This window comes from Salvelinus fontinalis, chromosome 21 (genome assembly GCF_029448725.1).
Source record: "Salvelinus fontinalis isolate EN_2023a chromosome 21, ASM2944872v1, whole genome shotgun sequence".
NCBI classification, from domain to species: Eukaryota; Metazoa; Chordata; class Actinopteri; order Salmoniformes; family Salmonidae; genus Salvelinus; species Salvelinus fontinalis.
In genome coordinates this window covers 42,043,589-42,071,518 of record NC_074685.1, presented here as the reverse complement: position 1 = coordinate 42,071,518, position 27,930 = coordinate 42,043,589, and the positions used below count along the sequence as shown (strand labels likewise).

The window sequence follows — 27,930 nt, the reverse complement described above, 5'->3', positions numbered from 1 at the left end:
TGCTTTACCCAAAACAAAAGATTATCTTAAACGCAAAACAAGAAAAACGTACGACGTAGCATAATTTATTTTATGCGTCAGAGCGTAAATCCTGCCGGAAGTGAGTTGCTTGCAATTATGCTTTTTTAGAAAAATGGCGACCGACAAAATATATATGTTTACGGCTACTATTGTGTTATTTTTGTTATTTCTCAGAGAAAGCCATTGCAGGTTACATCATCTTAAACTCGAGGTAGGTTTATTTGCCAGTTTCATATCGCCGCTTACTGTCATACAAGTGAATAGGGTTTCATGCCAATCAGACCTAGCTGCTAGCTAGTTTGCGGTTCATCATAATAAATACATCGTCTAGTGTAGCTAATTACGCGTGGATAAGACATAAGGTCGCAATACTTGCTCGTCATTAATTGTATTTAACACGTTTATCCACTGAACGTTTTAGCTAACAAGCAACACTTGTTAGTTATGTTGCTTTTGATTTAATAGCTGGTCACCTTGTACTATGATTTGAAAATGGTAGGCCACAATTATTGACTAAGTGTGGTGGCCAGCTAATCTCTAATGCACTGATACTACAATGTCAATTAACAGTAACCTTGATCAAAATCAAATTTGGTTTGTCACTTACATTCTTTCAGGATGACATTCGGCAGAAAGTCCACCTGAACACTTTTGGCTTCTACAAACATGGTTACATGATAGTGAATATGTCCAGTCTTACCCTTACTGGGGAGGATCTGGACAAGATTGACAGCTCCACGGTAAGATCCATTTCAATGTCTGTCAGTGGTCTGTTCAATAAATTTTCTAGGAATTGTTATTGCAAGAGAAGTCCCGTTGAGAAATCTCAACATTGGGAAATGATGTAGCCAGGTACATTTAATCTTCTTATTTACAAAATGCATGGCTCTGACCAACATCTATTTTGTAATCTTTGCCCGTTTCCTATTCAGGTTGGATTCAGTCTGGATAGGACAAGCAGCAATGGTTTCTCTACGTATTTAGTGAGTATCCATTCTTGTCTAATATATGTTTGCTGTTATTACTGAAGCTTTTCAACATGGACTAGGCCTACACAGGAGCTACTCCTACTAACAGGGTGAGATCAATAATGTCTGGTGTGTTTGTGCGTGTGCACAGGATGATCAAGATCTGGACTACTGTGTCCTTAAGAAGTCTCCCAGCAGTGACGTCGCTGTGGCATTGCTGTTATTTGACTTCAAGAAAAATGAGTGAGTTTCTATCTGACCGCAGGGAACCCCATGTACCCTTCTACAAAGAGTTACCATTGTTTACAAATACTTTTTTTATTTAACCTTTATTTAATCAGGCTAGTCAACTTGATGGCTGCGGTTTTACAGTCCCCTAATCAATTGTGCTATTGTTATGTGTTTTTTTCCTGCGTTATTTCTAACTTGTTTTGTACATAATGTTTCTGCCACTGTCTCTTATGACTGAAAAGAGCTTCTAGATATCAGGACAGCGATTACTCACCTCGTACCGGAAGATTTTTTCTTTAACGAGTCGGACACGAAGGATTTACTCCAGACACCCGACAAGGCCCTCATCATCTCATTCGCAGGAGAAAGAGACAGATATATATATTGGGGATGTAGGTCTGGGTGCCTTGTAAGGATCCGATGGCGAGTGGGTAATCTGACTTTGTACGTTGTCAATCATTGGATAAGAAAATAGACTCACTACGAGCACGTACATCCTACCAACAGGGCATTAAACTGTAATATCTTATGTTTCACCGAGTCGTGGCTGAATGACAACATGAATAACATACAGCTGGTTGCTTTTACACTTTTTTGGCAGGATAGAACAGTAGCCTTTGGTAAGACAAGGGGTGACGGTCTATGTATATTTGTAAACAACAGCTCGTGCACGAAATATAAGTAAGTCTCGAGGTTTTGCTTGCCTGAGGTAGAGTTTCTCATCATAAGCTGTAGACCACACTATTTACCAAGAGAGTTTATCTATATTCTTCGTAGCTGTCTATTTACCACCACAAACCAATGCTGACACTAAGAGTGCAGTTAATGAGCTGTATATGGCCATAAGCAAACAGGAAAATGCTCATCCAGAGGCGGTGCTCCTAGTGTCCGCAGACTTTATTGCAGGAAAACTTAAATCTGTTTTACCTCATTTCTACCAGCATGTTACATGTGCAACAAGAGGAAAAAACTCTAGACCACCTTTACTCCGCAGGCGTACAAAGCTCACCATACATTTGGCAAATCTGACCATAATGCTATCCTCCTGATTCCGGCTTACAAGCAAAAATTAAAGCAGGAAGCATCAGTGACTCGGTCAATATAAAAGTGGTCAGATGAAGCAGATGCTAAGCTACAGGACTGTTTTGCTAGCAAAGACTGGAATATGTTCTGGGATTCTTCTGATGGCATTGAGCGTGGTCCAAAAGACTTAACAACTTCTACCCCCAAGCCATAAGACTCCTGAACAACTAATCAAATGGCTACCCAGACTATTTTCATTGCCCCCCCTCTTTTACGCTGCTACTCTGTTTATTATCTATGCATGGTCACTTTAACTCTCTTCTACATCTATATATTACCTCGACTAACCGGTGCCCCCGCACATTGACTCTGTACCGGTACCCCCTGTATATAGCCTCTCGCTATTGTTATTTTACTGCTGCTCTTTAATTATTTGTTACTTCTTTTTTTACTTAACAGTTATTTTTCTTAACTGATTTCACTGTAAGGTCTATACCTTTTCTATTCGGCGCATGTGATAAATCAAATTTCATTTGATTTAAGAACAAATCATTTATACATTGACGCCCTGGTAAGAGTTATGGGCTCATTGTGGATTGAATCAAATTGAGGAGTGTGGCTTTAAGCAGCCAAACATTTTTTTTTAAGTTATGTTATACCATAACTTTGGCTAAACATGTATTTTGTTTGTGTGTGACTCAGGGTGAAGATGAAGATGTCATCTGAGGAGAATGTGTTCCCTGACATCCTCCCTGGCCTCCGAGAGACAATAGGCATTGAGACTGGAGCTGACCAACAGAAACCTGTAAAGGGGAAAGATGACACAAACCCTGTGGGAGACCATGGTGATGGTATGGTTCCTCATTACAGTTCATACATTTTTATTTAGGGCTGAATAAATACTGACTTGAGATGAGGACATGTTTTAAACTTGCATTGATGGTAGATTTACGCCAAAGTTCGAGATTGCTCAAATGCAGAATTCCTCAGCTGTGTAAGTTATGACCAATGGTTGAATATTGTTTTAGCTGTTGTACTAAACTTGTTCTCAATGTTGTCATTTGAATCCTAGGTGAGAGTAAACCCAAGCGGGATGTTGCAGAGGTAAGAATATTCATATAACATATACTGAACTCAAATACAAAAGCGATGTGAAACAATTTCAAAGATTTTTCTGAGTTACAGTTCATATTAGAAAATCAGTCAATTGCAATAAAATCATTAGGCCCTAATCTATGGATTTCACATGACTGGGAATACAGTTATGCATCTGTTGGTCACATATGCCTTTAAAAAAAAAATGGGCCAGGATTTCGTCACAGTATTTTTGTGCATTCAAATTGCCATCGATAAAATGCTAATGTGTTTGTTGTCTGTAGCTTATGCCTGCCAATACCATAACCCCACCACCAATATGGGGCACTCTGTTCACAACATCATAGACATGTTCTGTGGTTGTGAGGCCGGTTGGACATACTGCCACATTTTCTAAAACAACATGCGGGTTATGGTAGAGAAATTAACATTACATTCTTTGGCAACAGCTCTGGTAGACATTCCTGCAGTCAGCATGCCAATTGCACTCTACCTTTAAAACTTGACATCTGTGGCTTTGTGTTGTGTGACACAACTGCACATTTTAGAGTGGGCTTTTATTGGCCCCAGCACCTGTGTAATGACCATGCTGTTTAATCAGCTTCTTAATTTGCCACACCTGTCAAGTGGATGGATTATCTTGGCAAAGGAGAAATGCTCACTAACAGGGATGTAAACAAATTTGTGCACAAAATTTGAAGGAGTTAAGCTTTTTGTGCGTATGGAAAACTTCTGGGATAAATTATTTCACATCATGAAACATGGGACCAACACTTTACATGTTGTATTTATATTTTTGTTCAGTATAGTTACTCTGTCACCCTTTGACCTCAACCAATGTAAGAAAATAAGTATCTGGATCTCAATCTTGCTCCCTTGTCCATTTACCCATGGCAACGGCACGCAATAAAAAGGTACATCTTTTTCATTGGAGCCCTGGTGTCTGGCGGTTTTGTAAGCAAATTACAAAGCTCTTGGCGTCACACACCATTAAAATACGTAACTGTGTTTCCTGGGTCATAATTTATACAACTTTGCTCTTGCACATTTAAATTGAAGTATTATTCAACAAAACGTTTTGTGAGAACTTTGTGTGAAACAAGTTTATTAGCACAGCAATTCCAACATGCTTTATCTCTGGGTTGGACTGTCACTGTTTTTCCTCTGAAAACTGATTAAGTGGTTTTGATTCATTTAGTGGATTTTATTCACCAAGGGACCTGTTCTCACTTATCTATGTCGGTCTGTCACCAAATAGAAATTGTACAGGAAAACCAGTGGCTCCCAAGGGCTGCATCCCAGATAAAGGGTTTTACCCAGTTACTAATTTAGCCAAGGGTTTGTGAATGAGAACTTTTTAAGGATTGCGATCCAACCGTCGTTTCATCAAAGCACTTTTTCTGATCCCACTCTGTTGATATTCACAGAAAAAGGCTGAAGTGCCTTTTCCACTCCATAGAAACAAAGAAGTCTTCTCCTTTCAGGTAAGGCTCGTTCACCAGGCTAATATAATTTCTTTAGATTGAGTTGGGCTACATAGGTCACAGGTGTTCCCCCCCCCCCCCCTCCCTGCGTGCAGTTTCACTTCAACGTCAGCACAGACGAGCAGCAAGGCCTGTACAACTTCTACTTCCACAACTGCTACAGCAAAGACACTCAGATGGTTAACCCCCTCCGCTTCAGCATTGAAGTGAGTGTGTTTCTTTCACTCTCTTCGTAGTTTTCTTTTGTTGCAAGTTGAAGTTTGTATCTGGTTTATCGGGTGGGATTTTTCCTGATTTGTCAGGAGGACATCATTCCCTATTCGTACGTCATTGAAATGGACCTAGCCCCGTACCAATATCCACTTTTTCCTAATTTTCTATGTTGTCGAAATCACATCCTGAACATTATTTTATAATAAAATGAAACATTATTTTAGCCACACTTGCTTATTTGTGTCTGATTGGTCAAATGTTCAGATTTGCTATCTCTACTGTATAACCAACATTTGTGATGCTTTCAGATCAGCATCGAGGAGAAGAACCCCAACAGCTTCCTGTCTGCTGGGGAGATCCCCCTGCCCAAGCTCTACATCATCATGTCTATGTTCTTCTTTTTCCTCGGCACACTGTGGTTGCACGTTCTCCGCACTCAGCGGTGAGTTACCCAGGAGGGGGGGGGGGGGGGGTGTCAGCACTGTTTTGATAATAGCTGTGCCTTCCTTAACCTCTCTGGGATATGTCAAGCGTCCCACATGGCCAACATCCAGTGAAAATGCAGAGCGCCAAATTAAAATAAATTACTATAAAAATTTAACTTTCATGAAATCACACATGCAATACACCAAATTAAAGCTACACTTGTTGTGAATCCAGCCAACGTGTCAGATTTCAAAAAGGCTTTACGACGAAAGCACACCAAACGATTGTTAGGTCAGTACATAGTCACAGAAAAACATTTTTCCAGCCAAATAGAGGAGTCACAAAAAGCAGAAATAGAGATAAAATTAATCACTAACCTTTGATCTTCATCAGATGACACTCATGTTACACAATACATGTATGTTTTGTTCGATAAAGTTCATATTTATATCCAAAATCTCCGTTTACATCGGCGCGTTATATTCAGTAATGTTTTGCTTCCAAAACATCCAGTGATTTTGCAGAGAGCCACATCAATTTACAGAAATACTCAACATAAATGTTGATGAAAATACAAGTGTTATGCATGGAACTTTAGATGAACTTCTCCTTAATGCAACCGCTGTGTCAGATTTCAAAAAAGCTTTACTGAAAAAGCACACCATGCAATAATCTGAGTACAGCGCTCAGAGCCCAAACAAGCCATACAGATATCCGCCATGTTGTGGAGTCAACTAAGTCAGAAAGAGCATTATAAATATTCACTTACCTTTGATGATCTTAATCAGAATGCACTCGCAGGAATCCCAGTTCGACAATAAATGTTTGATTTGTTCAATAAAGTCCATAATTTAAGTCCAACTACCTCCTTTTTGTTTGCGTTTAGTAAACAATCCAAACTGACGACTCGCGGGCAGGTCCAAGCGAAAGTTCAGACAAAGTCATATTACAGCTCGTAGAAACATGTCAAACTAACTATTGAATCAATCTTTAGGATGTTTTCATCATAAATCTTCAATAATGTTCCAACCGGAGAATTCCTTTTGTCTGTAGAATTGCAATGGAACGCAAGCTACCTCTCACCTGAACGCGAGTGACCAGCTCGTGGCACTCTGTCAGACCTCTGACTCATTCAGCTCCCATTCCCCCCTCCTTCACAGTAGAAGCATCAAACAAGGTTCTAAAGACTGTTGACATCTAGTGCAAGCCTTAGGAAGTGCAATATGACCCCATTTCCACTATCTTGGATAGGCAAAGAGTTGAAAAACTACAAACCTCAGATTTCCCACTTCCTGGTTGGATTTCTCCTCAAGTTTTTGCCTGCCAAATGAGTTCTGTTATACTCACAGATATCATTCAAACAGTTTTAGAAACTTCAGAGTGTTTTCTATCCAAATATACTAATTATACGCATATTCTAGCTTTTAGGACTGAGTAGCAGGCAGTTTACTCTGGGCACCTTTTTATTTCAAGCTACTCAATACTGTCCCCCCCCCCCCCGGTCCCAAAGAAGTTAAGACTTGAAGAATAATTAATGACTATGACTTCTATTTGTCCTGATTCAGAGGGGTTGGAAGACACATTTTGGTTGAATGCATTCAGTTGTGCAACTGACTAGGTATCTCACTAATCTGATCAGTCAGCATGCCACAGTGGGCTACCCTTTGTCTCATGTCATGACCTTTTACCTCAGAGTGCTCTGACTGCTCTATGAGCTCCTGAGCAAATGCTGTGGAAATACACTAACTGTAAGTTGGTCTAGAAAATATAATCTGCTAAATTACTAAAACGTAAATGAATAGCGGTGGTCTTGCCTCAGTCACACCTGCATTGTTTTACATTGACCAGTAGAGGGCACCAGATAGCCAACCATTTACCTCCATACCAACGTAATATCATCATACTCTTCAAAATGTTTTAAGGATAACTATTTCCCTTGTTGAGATTAATTATTAATGTAATGGCATAAACCTAACCAATGTTAATTCCCTCTTTTCTCTCTCTCTCTACCCCGTCTCTTGTTCTTTCTCTGGCAGTGCTGATGTCTATAAAATCCACTGGCTCATGACTGCTCTCCCCTTCACCAAGTCTCTATCACTCATCTTCCACGCGGTGAGCACACAGACTACAATCCAAGCCTTGCTGTATTTAACTGCAAAAAAAGGGGGTGCTTCCAAGTTTTTAAGTAAAAATTAAATCAAATAGAATATAGTTTAGTTTGTCCCCCTTTTTTTACATCAGCTTGAGTCATTAACTGATGTCTGAGACCTTTGTCTTCCAGATTGACTACTACTACATCTCTAACCAGGGCTTCCCCATAGAAGGATGGGCTGTGGTCTACTACATCACTCACCTGTAAGTCTCACCAGTAAAATGGCCTCCTCTGTGTCTCCGCTTCACCTGCACTGAAACTTAGCAATGTCGTTTTGACACTTGGTATGAGCGTGCAGTGCTTGTGTTTCTTCCTGCAGACTGAAGGGGGCACTCTTATTCATCACCATTGCTCTGATAGGGACCGGCTGGGCTTTTGTCAAGCACATCCTCTCAGATAAGGACAAGAAGATCTTCATGATTGTCATTCCACTACAGGTACAATACCATCCCTCTAGAACCAGCTAACTGTTGAGGCAAGATTACCATTGTACTTGATAACGTCTACAATGACAAGGTAGGCTGATCCTGGATTTGTGCTTAAAGGCATGACTACCATGATGATGGGTCATATTTATATAGTGACAAGGGATAGGCTGATCTTAGAAATCTTTACCCAAAAAGCATCCTAGTGGGGACTGCAGTGGCACTGATGGGAGCACATGACCTTTGACCCCTCCAGGTGCTGGCCAACGTGGCGTACATCATCTTAGAGTCTACAGAGGAGGGCACCACGGAGTACGGCCTGTGGAAAGAGGTGCTCTTCCTGGTGGACCTGCTGTGCTGCGGCGCCATCCTCTTCCCCGTGGTCTGGTGAGTTCTGAGGTTCTCTATGGGCAGTGTTTCCCCTAGGTTTTGTTTTTTTAGGTGCCCTGCCACAAAGTACCCAGAGACCAGCTGACATCTTTGAAAGAGCGATTATTTTAGATAATGTCTGCTCTCCTCCAGTTTTCCACTTGGTATGACATTTCTCCTTTTCTCACTTGTCCACAGGTCCATCAGACATTTACAAGAGGCCTCATCAACAGATGGGAAAGGTATGCTTCCTTTTCGCTTAAGAAAACGTTCATTTTTGTGAGCCAGTGCTTCTCTGCAGTTGGCCACCTTACTGCGACAGCATATTCAATAACAAGGGCAAGCAGGGAGTTAAAATCTTTCATGTAATGGGACATTTCCACTTAAAATCAACTCCATGTCCATGGTCCTACTCCCAACCACAAAGTTTAAAACTGTGGTCTGGAATAGTTTTTCACCCCAGCTATTTTCCTGTTACAACCCAAGTAACCCCTCATAAAAGTTTAAACAATTCTAAAGTCTTTTGAGAAAAAACAAAGTATTTTGGAGTGAAATGGTGGTCTGTGAATATTTTAAGGGCAAATCCTGATCTAGGTCATGGGCAGTGTTATTTTTGACTTTCTCCTAAAAGCTTAGTTTTATAGTGAGTGTTTTGCTCTGCTGTAGCTGGATGCTCTCTGACTGACTAACTTATTCATTGCCCTTCACTGTTTGTACTTCACCCTGCATTCCTCATCATAGTCGGTCATAGTTCAGCTTTATTTGAACCATTCATTCATCACTCCCACACATTCAGACATTGAGGAAAGTTGGGACCCAAGGTGTTGTCGTTGGGGTGGTTCATTTTGAGGTTTATAAGAGCTTTGATTGGTTAAATCTCTGATTGGCTTATGATGGTCAGGAGCTGTGGATGAGCTGTGGATGTGAATGAGAGAGCCTTTAACTATTTCCATGCCAGGGTTTACATGCTTGTAGTTGCACAGTTCCACACTCTTTTGTTGGTAAACCAATGTCTCGGTAGCTCGCGTGGCTCAGTTGGTAGAGCATGGCGCTTGCAATGCCAGGGTTGTGGGTTTGATTTCCACAGGGGACCAGTACGAACATATGCCGCTGCCAAGTCATATTGCCAAGGAACTTGCTATAGCTCATACAAATGTGAAGGCTCCAGGTTTATTTATTTAATTCAAAAGAAAGATGGATGTGTCAGATGGATGAGTCAGGAGAGAACCAATAGAAGCTTTTTTTATGACGAAGTTAACTGTAGTTTCCTGACTACGTCACCCATCGCCTGCCTGTAGCATGCTGTGCTACCCATAATGCTCTACAACATATTCGGTTTTCTCAGTAAAGATATGCTGAAGCTAACATAAAGGTGTCCCGTCCCCTTGCCAATACACTGCCAAATAGGGTCCTTTTTTTAGCTTTTTGTTCTGTGAGTGTAGTCAGTCGACAGCAATAAGGCCTCTCAAAGCATAGCAGGATACCCTATGGCAGGGTTAGGCAACTCTGTTCCTGGAGGGCCACAGTTACTGCAGGATTTTGTTCCAACTAGGCACCACACCTGGCCAACTGAGCTAATTGATCAATTCAGTGATTGCCTAAATTCAACACACCTAGTCTTCTAGGTTGGTTAAATCAGAAACATGAAGTAACAGGGTTGCCGACCCCTGCCATATGTTCTCACTGCTGACCCCTAAGCGCTTGTCTTTAGAAAACGACACCAGGATCTAATGCCATTGCCTTGGTGTACGAATTGGTTTTCTTTTCTTCCCGAAACGCTTTTTCTTTGTCCAAAAAGTATTACTATATGGCCTGTTCCTGCTCACCAACATTTCCTCCATATGTGATGTATAATATGGTCTAGTGCCTTTCAAACTCAAAGCCAGTTCCATTGCATTTTTTTATCGATCCCCTCTAATCAGAGACTGCTTTAGACCTGGGATACCAGGTGTGTGCAATTATACTGAACATAAAACGCAACATATAACAATTTTACTGAGTTACAGTTCATATAAGAAAATCAGTAAATTTAAATAATTTCATTGGGCCCTAATCTATGGATTTCACATGACTGACTGGGCCTGGCTCCCCAATTGGAAGGAGTTTTTCCCCACAAAAAGGCTTTATTACAGACAGAAATGTCTGGGTGTCCGGGTGCCTGGTTTCAGATGATCCTGCAGGTGAAGAAGCTGCATGTGGAGGTCCTGGGCTGGCGTGGTTACATATGGTCTGCGTTTGTGAGGCCGGTTGGACGTACTGACATTTCTGTTAAACGGCGTTGGAGGTGGCTTATGGTAGAGAAATTAACATTACATTCTCTGTCAACAGCTCTGGTGGACATTCCTGCAGTCAGCATGCAAATTGCACACTCCCTCAGAACTTGAGACATCTGTGGCATTGTGTGACAAAACTGCACATTTTAGTGACCTATTGTCCCTGATTAAATCATGCTGTTTAATTAGCTTATGATATGCCAGACCTGTCAGTTGGGTGGATTATCTTGGCAAAGGATAAATGCTCACTGACAGAGATTTGAGAGCAATAAGTTTTGTGCATATGGAGAATTTCGGGAATATCTTATTTCAGCTCATGAAACATGGGACCAACACTTTACATGTTTGCGTTTTTATAATTTTGTTCAGTTTAATTATCGGGTGAACAGAAAACCATCACTCCGGAACACTGGCCTATTGTGCTCCCCTTCTCCTTGTTCCATGCAGAAGTTTTTCTATTGAAGTGTTCAGCCACCGCATTAATTCCCGTTCTACTCATGATTAGACCAGGTGAGTAAAGGGGAAAGCACAGCTACCAGGTCTGTTTCATTACTGAAATGTCAGGCCATTTCACATGCATTCAGGTTGGGCTCATCTCATCAGGGCACTGTAACAGACATCTTTATTTTTTTTATATAGCACTTGTCAATGAGCTGGCTCTCATGACATTCCTATCATGAATGGGAGCTCATAGAAGGTTCTGTCTGTGTGTGAATAGGGTCAAATGTCTCATTTTGGACAGACTCCATTCCACAGTTTTTAATTGAACAATAAGCAGTATGATATAGGACAGACCTCACCAAATCCACAGCTGTTACAATCCCCAAGAGATTTGTTTGTGCCATTTTGACTGTAAAGAGGGAGTTTATACCATATATTCTTGGTGTTAGTGTTATAATTCCTAGTTGTTTAACAGATCAAATAGAAATGGGTTGCTGTCTAACCAAAACTACATAGCGTACAATTCAACACGAGAAAAAGTCGATTTTCAGTCAACATTCATGAAGATTTAGGAATCGTGCCTTCAAGTTATTTTTTCTCTCTGAGTGACCTCTTGTAAAATGTAATTTATTGACCAGTTCCAATTCCACGTGGTTGCTCCTTAAAGTCAATGAACAGCCCATAGAGATAATGGAATAACTATTCCAAATGAACGATCCACTGTTTGGTTCCATGCAGCTAATTGAGTTTTGTTTCCTCCTCAGTGCACCTGTATCAACTCCCTTAACACTTTGTTTCTTAGTGTCAAACTTGTGTGTGCACGTTTGTGTACAGTATGTGCGGTACATATGATTTATTCATCAGAGCAGACGTTATCACACAGAGCCACGTGAATGTCTGTATGTCTACCTCGTCTGCTAGAAAGCGCAGGAGTCTTTTTATAAATGTTTTAGGGTTGAATAACCTAGTGTAGCTTCAGAAGTCTGTCTCTATGGGTAGGTAACCACCATAGGCTGAGTAGATTATGGCACAAAGCGTTAAAATTCCTCGATTCCACAGTAGGTTGTTACGACACTTCCATAATTGCTCACCTGGTTTCAAAGTGGCCTGTTTTATCCTAACTAGGCCACAGTAAGATCCACACTTGATGCTTACTGTCCCCTTTTTGAAGTCCCACTTCTGTGGAGGAAGTTGTACAGTGTGAGAATGATAAATGACTGTACAAGTCGCCCTCCATTTCTTTCCCCTCGGGTCACATTTCTGTTGGAAGGGGTTCAGATTGCATCAAGGCACTTTTCAGCGTTATTACATCCAACACAGCCTTCTCTGATGGGCCTTTTTAGCTTTCTACGGATTTATATCGGGCCAAACATCTTGGATCACTTGCTTTTTGAATCATCATGCAAAACTCCTACAATTAGAACTACCCCTAACCTTTACCCGTCTGATTCATTCAATGTTCTTTTTTAGAGGTGTTTTAATAAAAAGTATCATATACTCTACTTATAGAAAACCTTTTTCTTCATCTCCTAACTGCTCTAAAATGTGTCTCAAATGAGCCATGTTTATTTTTGGAGGGAGCTGACAGATGTGTGTGTTACTAAAAAGCTCTCACAGGTCTTTGCTATCTTACTAATGAATGTCATTTTTTTGCAGCTGCCATCAACCTTGCCCAGTTGAAGCTCTTCAGGCACTACTATGTGATGGTAAGGTTCCTCTTTTCATGCTCTTCAGACACTCTCTCTCCTCACACACAGCTCCATCAATACACACTGCAGGTGTGACGATAGGCCACACACACACACTTGCTTGAACACACCAATGCATACACACAGTCACATGCACGCCTTTTTAAATGGAAACAAACCAGTGTACGGAACTCCCTAAAAACACTCCACTTCAACACAAGTGTCTTTTCGTAGCAGGTTTGGAGAGCATTTTCGCTATAACCCCGCTACGTTAATTATTCTGACCTGCTAGGAAAAGTGGTAGCTGTATTGAAGTGGCGTGTTTTTAGGGAGGCTGTACAGTATATGTGTGCACGTGTCTTACTTCATCTTTCATTCATTCCACTTCGGTGGAGTAATTACATCTCCCTCTTTGTATGAATTGAATCGTGAATAGCCACGTATGAAACCACTCCATAAAGATATTACAGCTGTTGAGGTGTCTCGCTCTCTGACATTCTGTTTTTTATTTCTTTATCTATCTTGTTGGTGTTTAAAATGTTCATCTCTTATTGTAATGTCCACTCTGCAGACCAAATGGGTTGCGCTTTAGTTTTCTCGCTTTCTCCCCCTTCTCTCTCTCTGTTGTATCGGCGTTCATATTGTCAGCCAATGCCAATCTTCCTGATTATGCCTTGTAAATGTGTTTTTCTTTCTGTTTCCCCATTTGCCTGTCTCTCTCGCTCTCTAAAAAGTGTGACTGAAAAGAAGGATGCTCCGGTTTCTTGTTTATATCTGTGTTCAGAAAATTGTTTAGCATTTATCTAATGTCTGTATTTCTCTCTCTCCTTCAGATTGTATGCTATATTTATTTCACCCGTATAATCGCAATTCTCATCAAGTTCATTGTTCCCTTTCAGTGGAAGTGGCTGTACCAGGTGGGTGTCCACCTATGTTTTGTTTAACGGTAAAATAATACTATATATATACACAGTAGTCCAAGTTAAATACTTTAACAGTATGTTAATCCTTAGTAAAACCAGTTTTGATTGAAAGAAAGCATTTGATCCATTTTGAAAGGCTTTTATTTATTTTTTACAATGTACTGACACAATTTTTCTTTCTACCCATGTCTCTTTCTTGATCTCTCTCCTTGTCTTCAGCTATTGGATGAGCTGGCCACGCTGGCATTCTTCTTCCTGACGGGCCATAAGTTCCGCCCGGCCTCCTACAACCCCTACCTGCTGCTCTCTGTGGAGGACGATGTGGAGATGGAGGAAGTGTGAGTCTGACTAGCACCAAATCATTATCAAGCACAAATCAGCATCTTGGAACGTACAGTCAGAAGTTATAGTCAAAGCTCAGACAAAATGTGACCGACAGCCTCGATTCTGTCTTATGTAGCAAACTTTGAAATTGTGTTTTTTTACATTGGATAAAAGTAGGGACTCTAGAAAATGGTATATCATACACTGCAGTTGAGGAAGAAATGGAAATAAAATTCTGCTTTGAAAGTTGATAAACTTATAACCCCCACTTTTGAGAAAATGGGCCTTGAATGGGACATCTACTGGAAAGCTCTTTGTTTTATCCCCACCCATCTCTTTAAGGATTCACATGAGGCCATGTGCTAAACATGGAGTATGGTAGTGTACAACCAAAGATTTCAAGATTAAAGGCTGGTTTATATTTATTCTATCGACATGTCTGTATACAGGGGTCGCAGTGACATCATGAATTGAGTATATGTCAATCTACCAAACCAGGCAACTAAAAGCTACTTTCTAAACAATGTTGTTGTTTTTTTTAGCTTGTTATGTGTAAAGGGCAGAGTGAAATGGTTACTTGCATAGTGGAGTCATTTGTTTAGATAGCTAAACAGTGAACTTTAATCCCAACACAATGTTACTGCATTAATCTACAGGTAGCTAAAGCTAACCAACTAGCTTGGGTCAATGTTAGGTAGCTAGCTAACTAACAATGCAAATGGTTCTGAGATGCAAATAACATTACTACACAGATCATACATGTAACGTTAGCTAGCGAGCCAGCCAGCTAACATTGGCTAGCCAGCTAACTGTACACTTTAACTTGCAATGGAGACGACTTTCTGACAAAATTAGAAACGTATAATATCTGAACATGTATCTAGCTAGATTCTTACCCATATACATGGATGAATGCTTATCCCTCTCTGTCACGGATGCCATGGTTGCCCTTAGTTTGAAAATGTAATCCAGACAGGTATTTTATACAACAGTCTTCTGTGTTCTCTTTTCGACTCCCTCCGCATTTGCAATCAAACGCCTGGATTTTCTCCATCTCGTTAGGTATCGTACTCTGCTTCCACCGGGCATTCCAATGATTTCAAAACTTGGTTCTCCAGAAAGTGGAGAGCCTTAGCAACACTTGTGCAGTTCTTCATGATATCTTTCAAAAAAGCTGCTTTAGAAGGGATTACCTACACATACTGAGAAGCTCCTGTTATAGACAGAAGCATGCTACATGGCAGACCAAATCGAACTAATCTCTCATGTCCAGCCCATCCATTATCTCAGCCAATCATGGCTAGTGGGAAGGTCCTTTCTTTTTCTGTGGCTAAAGCAACTAGGCTTATAATTTAACAATTTTATTAGTATTTACTAATAAAGTGGTCCCGTGTGGCTCAGTTGGTAGAGCATGGCGCTTGCAACGCCAGGGTTGTGGGTTCAATTCCCACGGGGGGACCAGGATGAATATGTATGAACTTTCCAATTTGTAAGTCGCTCTGGATAAGAGCGTCTGCTAAATGACTTAAATGTAAATGTACATTTACAGATGGCATACAAGTTTGTTTTTAAGGCACATGTAAGTTTCCATGTTCCAGCATTTCTGCCAAAAAAACGCATATTGATCAAATAAATAACTTTCAAATGCCTCAACCTGTGAAGTAGTGACTCGCGATATATGCCTGGTTTCCTGAAACGAGTCACACATGGCTATGGCTTTTGTCTCGAATTCGTCACTACAGGTCCAGGAGTATTGTATGCTTTTTCACACTGCTGAGCCGAATCAAGTGAGTCAAGTTGTACTGGTCTGGCCTGGTTATGCATCTACCATAGGGGCTCTATTCATGCTGGAAAGGACAATGTGAACAAAAAAATATCAGTGGTATGTATGGGTTGGCATGATGGTGTCAAAATAGAACCCTCACTTACTGTAAACCAGGCACCTCACTTTTTTCTACTTACTCTATACTTCCTCGCCGTTGTGGCCCACATGAAAAGCTGTGTCAATTTTATCGCCTCCCCCTGTTGTTCTTAAGTGTTACCCCTCCCAATATGGTCTGGTCGGAGGACAGCTGTGTGCCTTCTCCCTGTCAGCCTAGGTGTGCCACCTGTTCAACGCAGAAAGTTCTACCAAGGCCCCTGTGGCACCCGATGGGAGGAACCCAGTTAAAGTGGAAGGGACAGCATTTTAGTAACATGAAATCTTATTAAAATCTGTTCATATAGACTCCCAGCAACAATTACATTTTTATTTTATTTTTACATTTCCTGACAAGCAAGAACATAGTTGAGCAAGGCAGTTAACCCACTGTTCCCTGGGCGCCGAAGACGTGGATGTCGATTATGGCAGCCCCCCACACCTCTCTGATTCAGAGGGGTTGGGTTAAATGCGGAAGACACATTTCAGTTGAATGCATTCAGTTGTCCAACTGACCGTTTAGATATGGTCATTTTTCGTAAATTCATAGAATGTTTGGGAAGGATGTATAGTAAGGCATTCGTGAAAATTCGAAGCCATATATTGGGGAAGCGGCCGTGCGTTTGAACAATTAATAGACAATGCAGTAAATCTGTGTTCAGGACCGGAGTCTACACAGACCGGTGCGCCATAGCCACAGAGCTACAGTAGGCCTATATGCAATGAAGCGATTTGCCACACAGGCCTGCCATCATTCACTTTGAACTGGATTGTCTGTTTACAGGCAGAAGCAACAGCGCGACTGTAAATCTTTAGAAAACATTCGCCAAAAGCCACAAAATATTACCTGAATGGATTTCTGCAAATATGTAAATATCATAGGAGTCTTACAATTGGGAACATCACTATCCTATTTATTTATTTAATTAATTTAACCTTTAATAGGCAAGTCACTTAACAACAAATTCTTATTTACAATGACGGCCAAACCCAGACAACGCTGGGCCAATTGTGCATTGCCCTATGGGACTTCCAATCACGGCCGGATGTAATGCAGCCTGAATTCGAATCAGGGACTCTAGTGACGCCTTTTGCACTGAGATGCAGTGCCGTAAACCGCTGCGCCAGTCGGGAGCCTATTGATCAAACAACCATGAAAAGTTAAGCTAGCTGCCTATTCACATCAACAAGATCAACAACTAATGCTAGCCAGAGCGAGATGAGCTAAGATCAAACGTTAGATAAACCCTCTCAACATTCAGCTAGTTAGCTGTCAAAATGGCACTGATGATGGGGACTAGTAGTCTGCTCGTCCTTCTGCAGCTTGCCTGCCAATGCATGCTTGTCCCAACCCATGTTTTGACAACTGAATGGGAACTTCCCTGCCCGCTTATTTGATCGATGCCAAATACATTTTGATTGACAACTAAGAGATATGCTAACTGTGGATAAGTCGTTCAAGTTCAGCATAGCAAGCTAGCTAGCAAAGCGATTTAACATTTCTTGCTAGCTAACCAAATAACACCTGCAGCATCTGTAGCCAATAAAAAACGATGAGGGGATAAAGTCGGTCACTCACCCACTCCTCCTCCTATGACATGACATCTTCCCAGCAGCTAGCTAGCTAACGTTAGGCTCCGGCTTTTTAGCCAGCCAGGGGTGTCAAACTCAACCATTAAAAAATATTTAAAAAACACACTGAAATTGCGGGACAGACAGCCTATTTGTTTTTACAACAAAACGTTAAACTGTGACCCAAACATGGTTATTGTTGTAAAAATATGGCCCTTTATAATGTCCACATGATGCTGTGTATATAGGATTTTAACATATTAAAACATGAAATCAATTATATTTGTCCAGCCTCTGCTGATATGCGTCCAAATGTGCATAATATGCTGTGACCCTAATCGAAAAGTATTTAATAACACAAATGGAACTATAGGTTGTTGTAATATTTAAATGTAAATATTTTTTGCACAGCATGGATCACCGGTGTGGTTGAATTGAGCATTTCTGTATGGTGCACTCAAAATGTAGCTAGTTGAGTAGCCAACCTAGGTTACTGCTCAAATGTTTCTGTAATAGGCCTACATGCCTGTTGCATGGTGTTTTTTGGTTATTTAATTGTCGAGCTTTAAAAACCGTCAGCATTTTAGTAGCCTAGCTAGGACTGTGGCATGTCTGTACACTTTTCCCACTGCTGCATGCTGTAAACGGGACACGAAAGTAGCGCAATTGAAGTTGCGAGCGCATCAGGCTGTAATTTTATAAAGTAGATTACTCAACTGTTGACTGATTTTATACTCTCTTGTGTGTCCTATTTGGTCCACGGGCCTTGTTTGTCACGTGCGCTAGTCTATTAGCCACGTTATGACTGACTTGTGATCATTTCCCTTACTAGTTTGAGTGTATTAACATTCCCAACCTTAGTTACAGTCATCTGTATTTGTCCAGAATATTGAGTCATTGAAACTGAAACGGTGCATCCAACCTACAACCTGCATCCCGGCAGGGATTTTACAACCCCATAACAATATCTTTTGGGACTACCAATTGGTGAATTATTTAGTCAGCCACCAATTGTGCAAGTTATCCTACTTAAAAAGATGAGAGAGGCCTGTAATTTTCATCATAGGTACACTTCAACTATGACAGGCAAAATGAGAAGAAAAAAATCCAGAAAATCACATTGTAGGATTTTTAATGAATTTATTTGCAAATTATGGTGGGAAAAGTATTTGGTCACCTACAAACAAGCAAGATTTCTGGCTCTCACAGACCTGTAACTTCTTCTTTAAGAGGCTCCTCTGTCCTCCACTTGTTACCTGTATTAATGTCACCTGTTTGAACTTGTTATCAGTATAAAAGACACCTGTCCACAACCTCAAGCAGTCACACTCCAAACTCCACTATGGCCAAGACCAAAGAGCTGTCAAAGGACACCATAAACAAAATTGTAGACCTGCACCAGGCTGGGAAGACTGAATCTGCAATAGGTAAGCAGCTTGGTTTGAAGAAATCAACTGTGGGAGCAATTATTAGGAAATGGAAGACATACAAGACCACTGATAATCTCCCTCGATCTGGGGCTCCATGCAAGATCTCACCCCGTGGGGTCAAAATGATCACAAGAACGGTGAGCAAAAATCCCAGAACCACACGGGGGGACCTAGTGAATGACCTGCAGAGAGCTGGGACCAAAGTAACAAAGCCTACCATCAGTAACACACTACGCCGCCAGAGACTCAAATCCTGCAGTGCCAGACGTGTCCCCCTGCTTAAGCCAGTACATGTCCAGGCCCATCTGAAGTTTGCTAGAGAGCATTTGGATGATCCAGAAGAAGATTGGGAGAATGTCATATGGTCAGATGAAACAAAAATATAACTTTTTGGTAAAAACTCAACTCGTCGTGTTTGGAGGACAAAGAATGCTGAGTTGCATCCAAAGAACACCATACCTACTGTGAAGCATGGCGGTGGAAACATCATGCTTTGGGGCTGTTTGTCTGCAAAGGGACCAGGATGACTGATCCATGTGAAGGAAAGAATGAATGGGGCCATGTATCGTGAGATTTTGAGTGAAAACCTCCTTCCATTAGCAAGGGCATTGAAGATGAAACGTGGCTGGGTCTTTCAGCATGACAATGATCCCAAACACACTGCCCGGGCAATAAAGGAGTGGCTTCGTTAGAAGCATTTCAAGGTCCTGGAGTGGCCTAGCCAGTCTCCAGATCTCAACCCCATAGAAAATCTTTGGAGGGAGTTGAAAGTCTGTGTTGCCCAGCAACAGCCCCAAAACATCACTGCTCTAGAGGAGATCTGCATGGAGGAATGGGCCAAAATACCAGCAACAGTATGTGTGAACCTTGTGGAGACTTACAGAAAACGTTTGACCTCTGTCATTGCCAACAAAGGGTATATAACAAAGTATTGAGAAACTTTTGTTATTAACCAAATACTTATTTTCCACCATAATTTGCAAATAAATTCATTAAAAATCCTACAATGTGATTTTCTGGATTTTTTTTTCTCATTTTGTCTGTCATAGTTGAAGTGTACCTATGATGAAAATTACAGGCCTCTCTCATCTTTTTAAGTCGGAGAACTTGCACAATTGGTGGCTGACTAAATACTTTTTTGCCCCACTGTATATTATGATTGTCTGTTTGTTTCATATCTGCAAAGTAGTTAAAACGCTGTCAGTTCCACTTTAAAAGGAACATGGATATTTGGTGCGCCAACCTACATACAGTACACCAGCAGACCTGCTTCCATTCACCTTGTCTACCGTCTTCTTATTTTAGACGCTTTTATCATTTTTTTTTACTCAATCTGTTTTTAGAGTGTCAGTATGTCGACGTCCCTGAGATACTTAATCAATGTCCTCCCGAGCTTTCATCCTCCCCTCCCTCTCCAATTCTCTCTCTCTTCATCCCTCCATCCAGGTCACAATGGAGCCTGCCGCACTCATCCTCATCCCTTGTTCCACCTCTCTCCAGGCTCTTCTACCTGTTTTCTCTCCTTTTTTTGTTGTTCATTATATCCAAAGTGTAGCTGGTGGCACCATGTGTCCTTGTTCCCTGTTCTCTCGCTACCTCCCTCTGTGTAGACTGTTGTATCTCACCCAAAGGGGCCAAATAGTATTTTGGAAACACTTCCCAGAACCAGCTGTATTTATGAATTATATATGCTGAACAAAAATATAAACGCAACATGCAGCAATTTCAAAGATTTTACTGAGTTAGTTCATATAAGGAAATCAGTCAATTTAAATAAATTAATTCATCTCTAATCTATGGATTTCACGTGACTGGCAATACAGATATGCATTTGTTGGTCACAGATACTTAAACAAAAAGTAGGTGCGTGGATCAGAAGGACTAGTCAGTAGTCAACACCATTTGCCTCATGCAGCGCGACACATCTCCTTCGCATAGAGTTGATCAAGCTGTTGATTGTGGCCTGTGGAATGTTGTCCCACTCCTCTTCAATGGCTGTGCAAAGTTTCTGGATATTGTCAGGAACTGGAACATGCTGTCGATCCAGAGCATCCCAAATATGCTCAATGGTTAACATGTCTGGTGAGTATGCAGGCCATGGAATAACTGGGACATTTTCAGGAATTGTGTACAGATCCTTGCGACATGGGGCCATGCATTATCATGCTAGAACATCAGGTGATGGCGGTGGATGAATGGCACTACAATGGGCCTCAGGATCTCGACACGGTATCTCTGTGCATTGAAATTGTCATCGATTAAATGCAATTGTGTTCGTTGTCCATATCTTATGCCTGCCCATACCATAACCCCACTGCCACCGTGGGGCATTCTGTTCACAACTTTGACATCAGCAAACCGCTCACCCACACAACGCCATCTGTGCGGTACAGTTGAAATCGGGATTAATCCGTGAAGAGCACACTTCTCCAACATGCCAGTGGCCATCGAAGGTGAGCGTTTGCCCACTGAAGTCAGTTATGACGCCAGACTGCAGTCAGGTCAAGACTCTGGTGAGGACAACGAGCACACAGATAAGCTTCCCTGAGACTGTTATGACAGTTTGTGCAGAAATTCTTCGGTTGTGCAAACCCAGTTTCATCAGCTGTCCGGGAGGCTGGTCTCAGACGATCCCGCAGGAGAAGAAGCCGGATGTGGTTACACCTGGTTTGTGGTAATGAGGCTGGTCGGACGTACTGACATATTCTCTAAAACGATGTTTGAGGCAGCTTATGGTAGCGAAATGAACATTCATTTCTCTGGCTATAGCTCCGGTGGACATTCCTGCAGTCAGCATGCCAATTGCACGCTTCCTCAACTTGAGACTTCTGTGGCATTGTGTTTTGAGGCAAAACTACACATTTTAGTGGCCTTTTATTGTCCACAGCACAAGGTGCATCTGTGTAAAGATCATGCTATTTAATCAGCTTCTTGGTTTATCTTTGCAAAGGAGAAATGCACAGAAATGCCTGCACACACAACTGTAGCTCTCCTAGGAAGAAGTTTGATCATTCTTGATTTAGGGCCTGAATATTCTTGGTAACCCAGAACAAAAAGTGTATGTAATTTGGTCAGATGCTCAATTATTTAAGCAAGTTCAAAAATATATTAAGCACCTCCCTTAAATGGAAACTCTGCAAGTCTAGGGACCCAATGTTCTTTCCCTTTTCCGAAATTTGAAAGATGTGAGCACCTGCGAAATTGTGATTTGTCAACAAAAAGATCTGCGTACTAGACCAAAGTTCCTTGTTAGTTGTCATATCCCTGTTGACAGTCGCTATCATTTATGTTAGGTTCATCTGTCCACGAGAAAATAGGGCCTGAATGCCAGGAGTTGGCTGGGTGGAATAATGAGCCAATAGCACACCTAGCAAGACTGCTACAGCAATGGAGCGCGACAAAGGTTCAACTATTTGGGGCGAGGAGCAGGAGTGCCAGGTGCAGCTGGTTAACTGGGTCTAGGCTGCGCCGTCCTCCCTCTCCCCCTCCCTCTCCTGTCCGGTGTCTAGCGTCCTGATCTCCTCCCGCCGGCCTGGATGCCCAGAATTGGGTCGCTCGCCTGGGGAGCTGGCACCAGACCCACAGACCAGGAGCTAAAGGGGGAGTGGACACACACAAGCGTACAGTAATGACTTTAAACTCAGGGGCGTATAATACAAACATACAGACTCACCTGTACACAAAAAACAAATCCAATGCCTGTTGTCATGCATGCTAAACTGTGTTCAAATACATACTGTAGCATACACACACAAACACAGACTCGGGCTTCACATTTTCTACACACTTCTTTCCCCCTGTTTATTCCTGACGGGCGGGGCTTCAGTGGATGTTCTGAATAGAAGTGTGGTATATAGTTGACTCAGCTGCCGGGTTTACGAAGATGTCTTCTCTTCCAAGCTGTTATTGAACATAATGAGGTGGTGGTGGTTGCTTTTGAAATGTCTTTCTTGGCCTTACATTATTGATTATTCCAGCCACAACTCTTAACTCACATTCAATACATCATACATCTAGTCAGTCCCAGTACACATGTTTACTGAGGCAAGTCAAGAAAATATGGCTTTTGCGTTCTCAAGAGGACTTTAAATATATATTTTTTTCATGAAATGAAATGTAGGCCTGTATTCTTAAAGCCTCTCAGAGTATGAGTGGTTAAGGTCCCCTCTGTCCATTCATCATTATCTACAGGCAAAACTGATCCTAGATCAACACTCCTCCGATAGGCTTTATAAATATGGGCCCAGGTAATGTGCCTTGATTCTCTGTCTTGAGGTCAGGAACTTCCCTACAACTATTTTGTTATATGCATGACCTAGTCTGTAACTGTTTTTTCTAGTGGCTTCTCGAAGTGCATTAAACTAAGATGGGAGAAACAACCAAAGTATGTGATCAGTGTAAAATACACTATGTTGCCATGGGTTATGCCTAACTGTGGGATCTCATGTGGTGTCCCTCAAGGCTCTATTTTAAGCCCCATTCTATAAATAATCTACATGCTCTCTCTTGTCCTCCTGATTTAACCCTCCTGTTGTGTTTGTTTCATGTTAATGAATTCTGTGTTCCCGGTCCAAAATGACCGCCCCATTATAGCTGATTCTAAATCCATAATAATACATATTATCACCTAATGTTAGATCTTTTTGTCAACTTAAGTTATTGTGAACATTACAAGTTTTTAACTTCTATTTGCTATTTATAGCCTGTAGGTCTCATTGACCTGAGTTCATACAACTCGTTTTTGAGTTTAAAAAAAAGCACAATGTATGGATTATTTTGACTATAACAAATACTCAGATGAAACCTATTGTGCTATTTATTACATACTACTTTGTGTCAAAGTTTAACAAGGACTCTCCTCACCAGTGTCATGATCAAAGATATGATCAAGATCCTCACATACAGTATATCGTTTGGTCATTATGCTGCCACAGAATGAATTGTGAACAAGGCCTTTAAAAATGCTTTATACCAGAGCTGCGAGAAAAGTTGGATATATTATTGAAACAATGTTGCGGTTGTTTGTGAGTGCCAACAGGTGTTGTTCCCATGGGGGGAAAGATTCTATTGAGGAAAGGTTCCCGTGCGGGTTGCCATGGAAGCCAAGAACACATGCATGTGGGTGTCTGGGAGATCAAGTGTGTCCATCTGATGAATGTGCCTGAACTCAATTTTATACACTAATTGTAGTCTCATCCATTCACTTCTAATGACTGGTCATTTTTGACCGGGAACACCACAACTGTAAAAAAGTTAAATAAGACACCTGAAATGTAATGAAAATCATCAAAATGTATTTTGTATGTTCAGATGTCCTGTGTGGACAAAGTCATAGAACCTTATGACAATTAAATTAACTACATTTTGCAGAGAGAAATTGTAAATCGGTCCAGTTCGACCAGAACACAGCAGGTGGGTTAAAAATAATGGTGTTCACTTCTAATGTTAGACTGACGACACACAGATCTACATCAAAACAGACCTGGACACCCTTGTGTACATAAAGAATCCCACACTGGAGGACTATATACAATCTGTATTTATACTATACCATTTAAATGCATACACTAAGTGTTAGGGACATTTTCAAAGTGGGACCACACACAGTATGAATTAAACATGGGCTGTATGTTTGTGGAGCAGCCTGAGGAGGCTTTCAAAGAAAGTGGAACATTCTGAATATTTCAAAAATTCCTTCGGGTTCTTTAGATGGTACTCCCATTTTGTGTGCTTGAGGCAGGTATTTGGTCAAACTCTACCTAGAGTTAAGCCTTGATTTGGATGCCTAGATGTTTTTTTTTTTTTTTTCATATATATATATCTCGCAACTGGCGTACCTGGTTAAATATATATATATATATTTCACCTTTATTTAACCAGGTACGCCAGTTGAGAACACGTTCTCATTTACAACTGCGACCTGGCCAAGATAAAGCAAAGCAGTGTGACAAAAACAGTTACACATGGGATAAACAAACGTACATTCAATAACACAATAGAAAAATCTGTATACAGTGTGTGCTAAGGAGGTAATGCAATAAATAGGCCAATAGTGGCGAAGTAATTACAATTTAGCTATTTACACTGGAGTGATATGTGCAGATGAGGATGTGCAAGTAGAAATACTAGTGTGCAAAAGAGCAGAAAAACAAATATGGGGATGAGGTAGGTAGTTGGTTGGATGGGCTATTTACAGATGGGCTGTGTACAGCTGCAGCGATCGGTAAGCTGCTCTGACAGCTGACGCTTAAAGTTCGTGAGGGAGGTATCTCTCCAATTTCAGTGTTTTGTTTTTGTTTTTTGCAATTCGTTCCAGTCGTTGGCAGCAGAGAACTAGAAGGAAAGGCGGCCAAATGAGGTGTTTGGGGATGACCAGTGAAATATACCTGCTGGAGCGTGTGCTTCGGGTGGATGTTGCTATGGTGACCAGTGAGCTGAGATAAGGCGGAGCTTTACCTTGCAAAGACTTATAGATGACCTGGAGCCAGTGAGTTTGGCGACGAATATGTAGCGAGGACCAGCCAACGAGAGCATACAGGTCGCAGTGGTGGGTAGTATATGGGGCTTTGGTGACAAAACGGATGGCACTGTGATAGATTGCATCCAATTTGCTGAGTAGAGTGTTGGAGGCTATTTTGTAAATGACGTCGCCGAAGTCAAGGATCGTAGGATGGTCAGTTTTACGAGGGTGTTTCGGAGCATGAGTGAAGGCTTTGTTGCGAACTAGGAAGCTAATTCTAGATTTAACTTTGGATTGGAGATGCTTAATGTGAGTCTGGAAGGAGAGTTTACAGTCTAGCCAGACACCTAGGTATTTATAGTTGTCCACATATTCTAAGTCCGAACCGTCCAGAGTAGAGATGCTAGTTGGGCGGGCAGGTCCGGGCAGTGATCGGTTGAAGAGCATGCATTTCGTTTTACTAGCAATTAAGAGCAGTTGGAGGCCACGGAAGGAGTGTTGTATGGTGTTGAAGCTCGTTTGGAGGTTTGTTAACACAGTGTCCAAAGAAGGGCCAGATGTATATAGAATAGTGTCGTCTGCATAGAGGTGGATCAAAGAATCACCCGCAGCAAGAGCGACATTGATTATATATAGAGAAAAGAGTCGGCCCGAGAATTGAACCCTGTGGCACCCCCATACAGACTGCCAGCGTTCCAGACAACAGGCCCTCCGATTTGACACACTGAACTCTATTTGAGAAGTAGTTAGTGAACCAGGCGAGGTAGTCATTCGAGAAACCAAGGCTGTTGAGTCTGCCGATAAGAATACGATGATTGATTATCTTATTAAACAAATCTATTAAATGTCAACTGTCTGCAACATGCAGCTGTTTCTTATACTGGTTGGGTGGCTAGGGATGGCTAATAAACCTAGTTAATTGGGTAATTTAATGGTCTGGGGCCAGTTTATCATAGTACTTCATCCAAATCCAATGGTCCTGGCCCCTGCGCTGCCCGGGTGAGGGACTATCCAAATGAAGTTAGACCAACGTTTCAAGATGCTTGTTCCATCTGGAGGTTTTCAGGGTTTACATTTTTTATTTATAAAAAATATATATTTTTGGGACTAAATCCTATGCCTTTTTCTGCTGCCTCCTCAGAATAACGACCTCAACGGCGCTGGGGGATGGAGTGAAGAAAGTGAAGAGGAGTGCAAATGGACCGACGGAAGAGCGGGAGAGCATGGCCTGATGGGAGATGTAGTACCCCAGCTCAGCCAAATACAGCGTCTCTGGACTATGTGGCCACAAGTGTGGTGACGGACACTCATTGCCCAGACATGAATTCTTAACCCACTTCACTTGAGTGTGGGTAGCAGCCCAATATTAACAGGGGAACCCCCAACTATGGTTTAACAATGGTGGTTCTAACTGTATGTGTATGTTAATGTATATCAATGAAATGACCCTCTGAATCAGAATTCCTATTGATGTTAGAGTGAAGGAAATGTGGGGACTCCAAGTAACTAAGTCCACAATTCCTTGTCTGTTTTAATTGATACACTGAGGCTGCTGTGCTTGGTAATTATTTATCTTTGTTATTATTTATTTTCTAGTGTACATGCAGCATGATATCTCCTGTGACTCGCTATCTGCCACACACACACACACACACACACTCCCAGATACATTCTGATGAGGAGACAATGTCAAAAGCCAGTGGTAAAGAACAAACACTGTATATTTATTTATCCCTTCTTGCAAACCATAAAATGGAAAAACTTAAGTTATAGTTTTAATGAAATATAGCATCTCACATAAACTGACAGATCTCTTTTCTATTCACCTAAGTTATTTGTGTTGTGCATCAGATTACTGCTGTTTTCCCTATTCTTCCTTAATTTGTGGTGCTTCATCTGCAGTGGAGTGGTACTGTGACTTGTGAGATGCTTACAGATGCCCATTTGGGTCAAGGTTCCCTGCCTCGTGTGAGTCTAGCTTGTGGGTTGCAATTTGTTTTGTCAGCAAGTCATTTTCAGGGAAAAATCCATTGGCCTGTCAAGTTTTATTTTTGGTAGCAATGAAACTTGTCTAACTGCTTGAGAAACTGAGACACCATATAGAATATACAATATCTTGATGTACTTTTACTTCTCCATATACCAACCATATGGTCAGAGGTGACTGATAAATGTATGTATTTAAAGTCAGTATGGCCAAAGCGGAAGACCACATCTTCAGTGGTGGAGAGGGGTATACTAACCGATGATGCCATTATTTGTTGATCAAGATGTTGGTATAATGTCTATATTTTGTTCATATAACAGTAATGCAAAACACATTGGCCTCCAGACCAGAAAGCAATGGGAGATAGATAATTATGTTTGCTGATGTTTGATGTTGCACATACGCTGTGTTTGTTTAAAGACTCCATATATCGTTAAATTACAAAAGGAGATGAACAACCATGTAAATACTTTATCCTCTGTTCATAAAGGCTTTTTTGATCCTCAA

The 27,930-nt window shown here is 41.3% G+C and overlaps 1 protein-coding gene across 1 annotated transcript; it reads left to right on the top strand.

Annotated features, from left to right (window-relative positions):
- The first annotated feature begins 67 nt into the window (after window positions 1–67).
- gpr107 (G protein-coupled receptor 107) lies at window positions 68–27,930 on the top strand. The gene is made up of 18 exons (XM_055875298.1): window positions 68–232; window positions 639–761; window positions 954–1,004; window positions 1,141–1,232; window positions 2,946–3,094; window positions 3,316–3,347; window positions 4,766–4,822; window positions 4,918–5,028; window positions 5,344–5,477; window positions 7,498–7,573; window positions 7,743–7,816; window positions 7,933–8,050; window positions 8,295–8,425; window positions 8,606–8,649; window positions 12,778–12,827; window positions 13,643–13,726; window positions 13,952–14,070; window positions 26,578–27,930. The coding sequence occupies exons 1-18, from the start codon at window positions 134–136 to the stop codon at window positions 26,666–26,668; spliced, it is 1,635 nt and encodes a 544-aa protein (XP_055731273.1). The 5' UTR covers window positions 68–133; the 3' UTR covers window positions 26,669–27,930.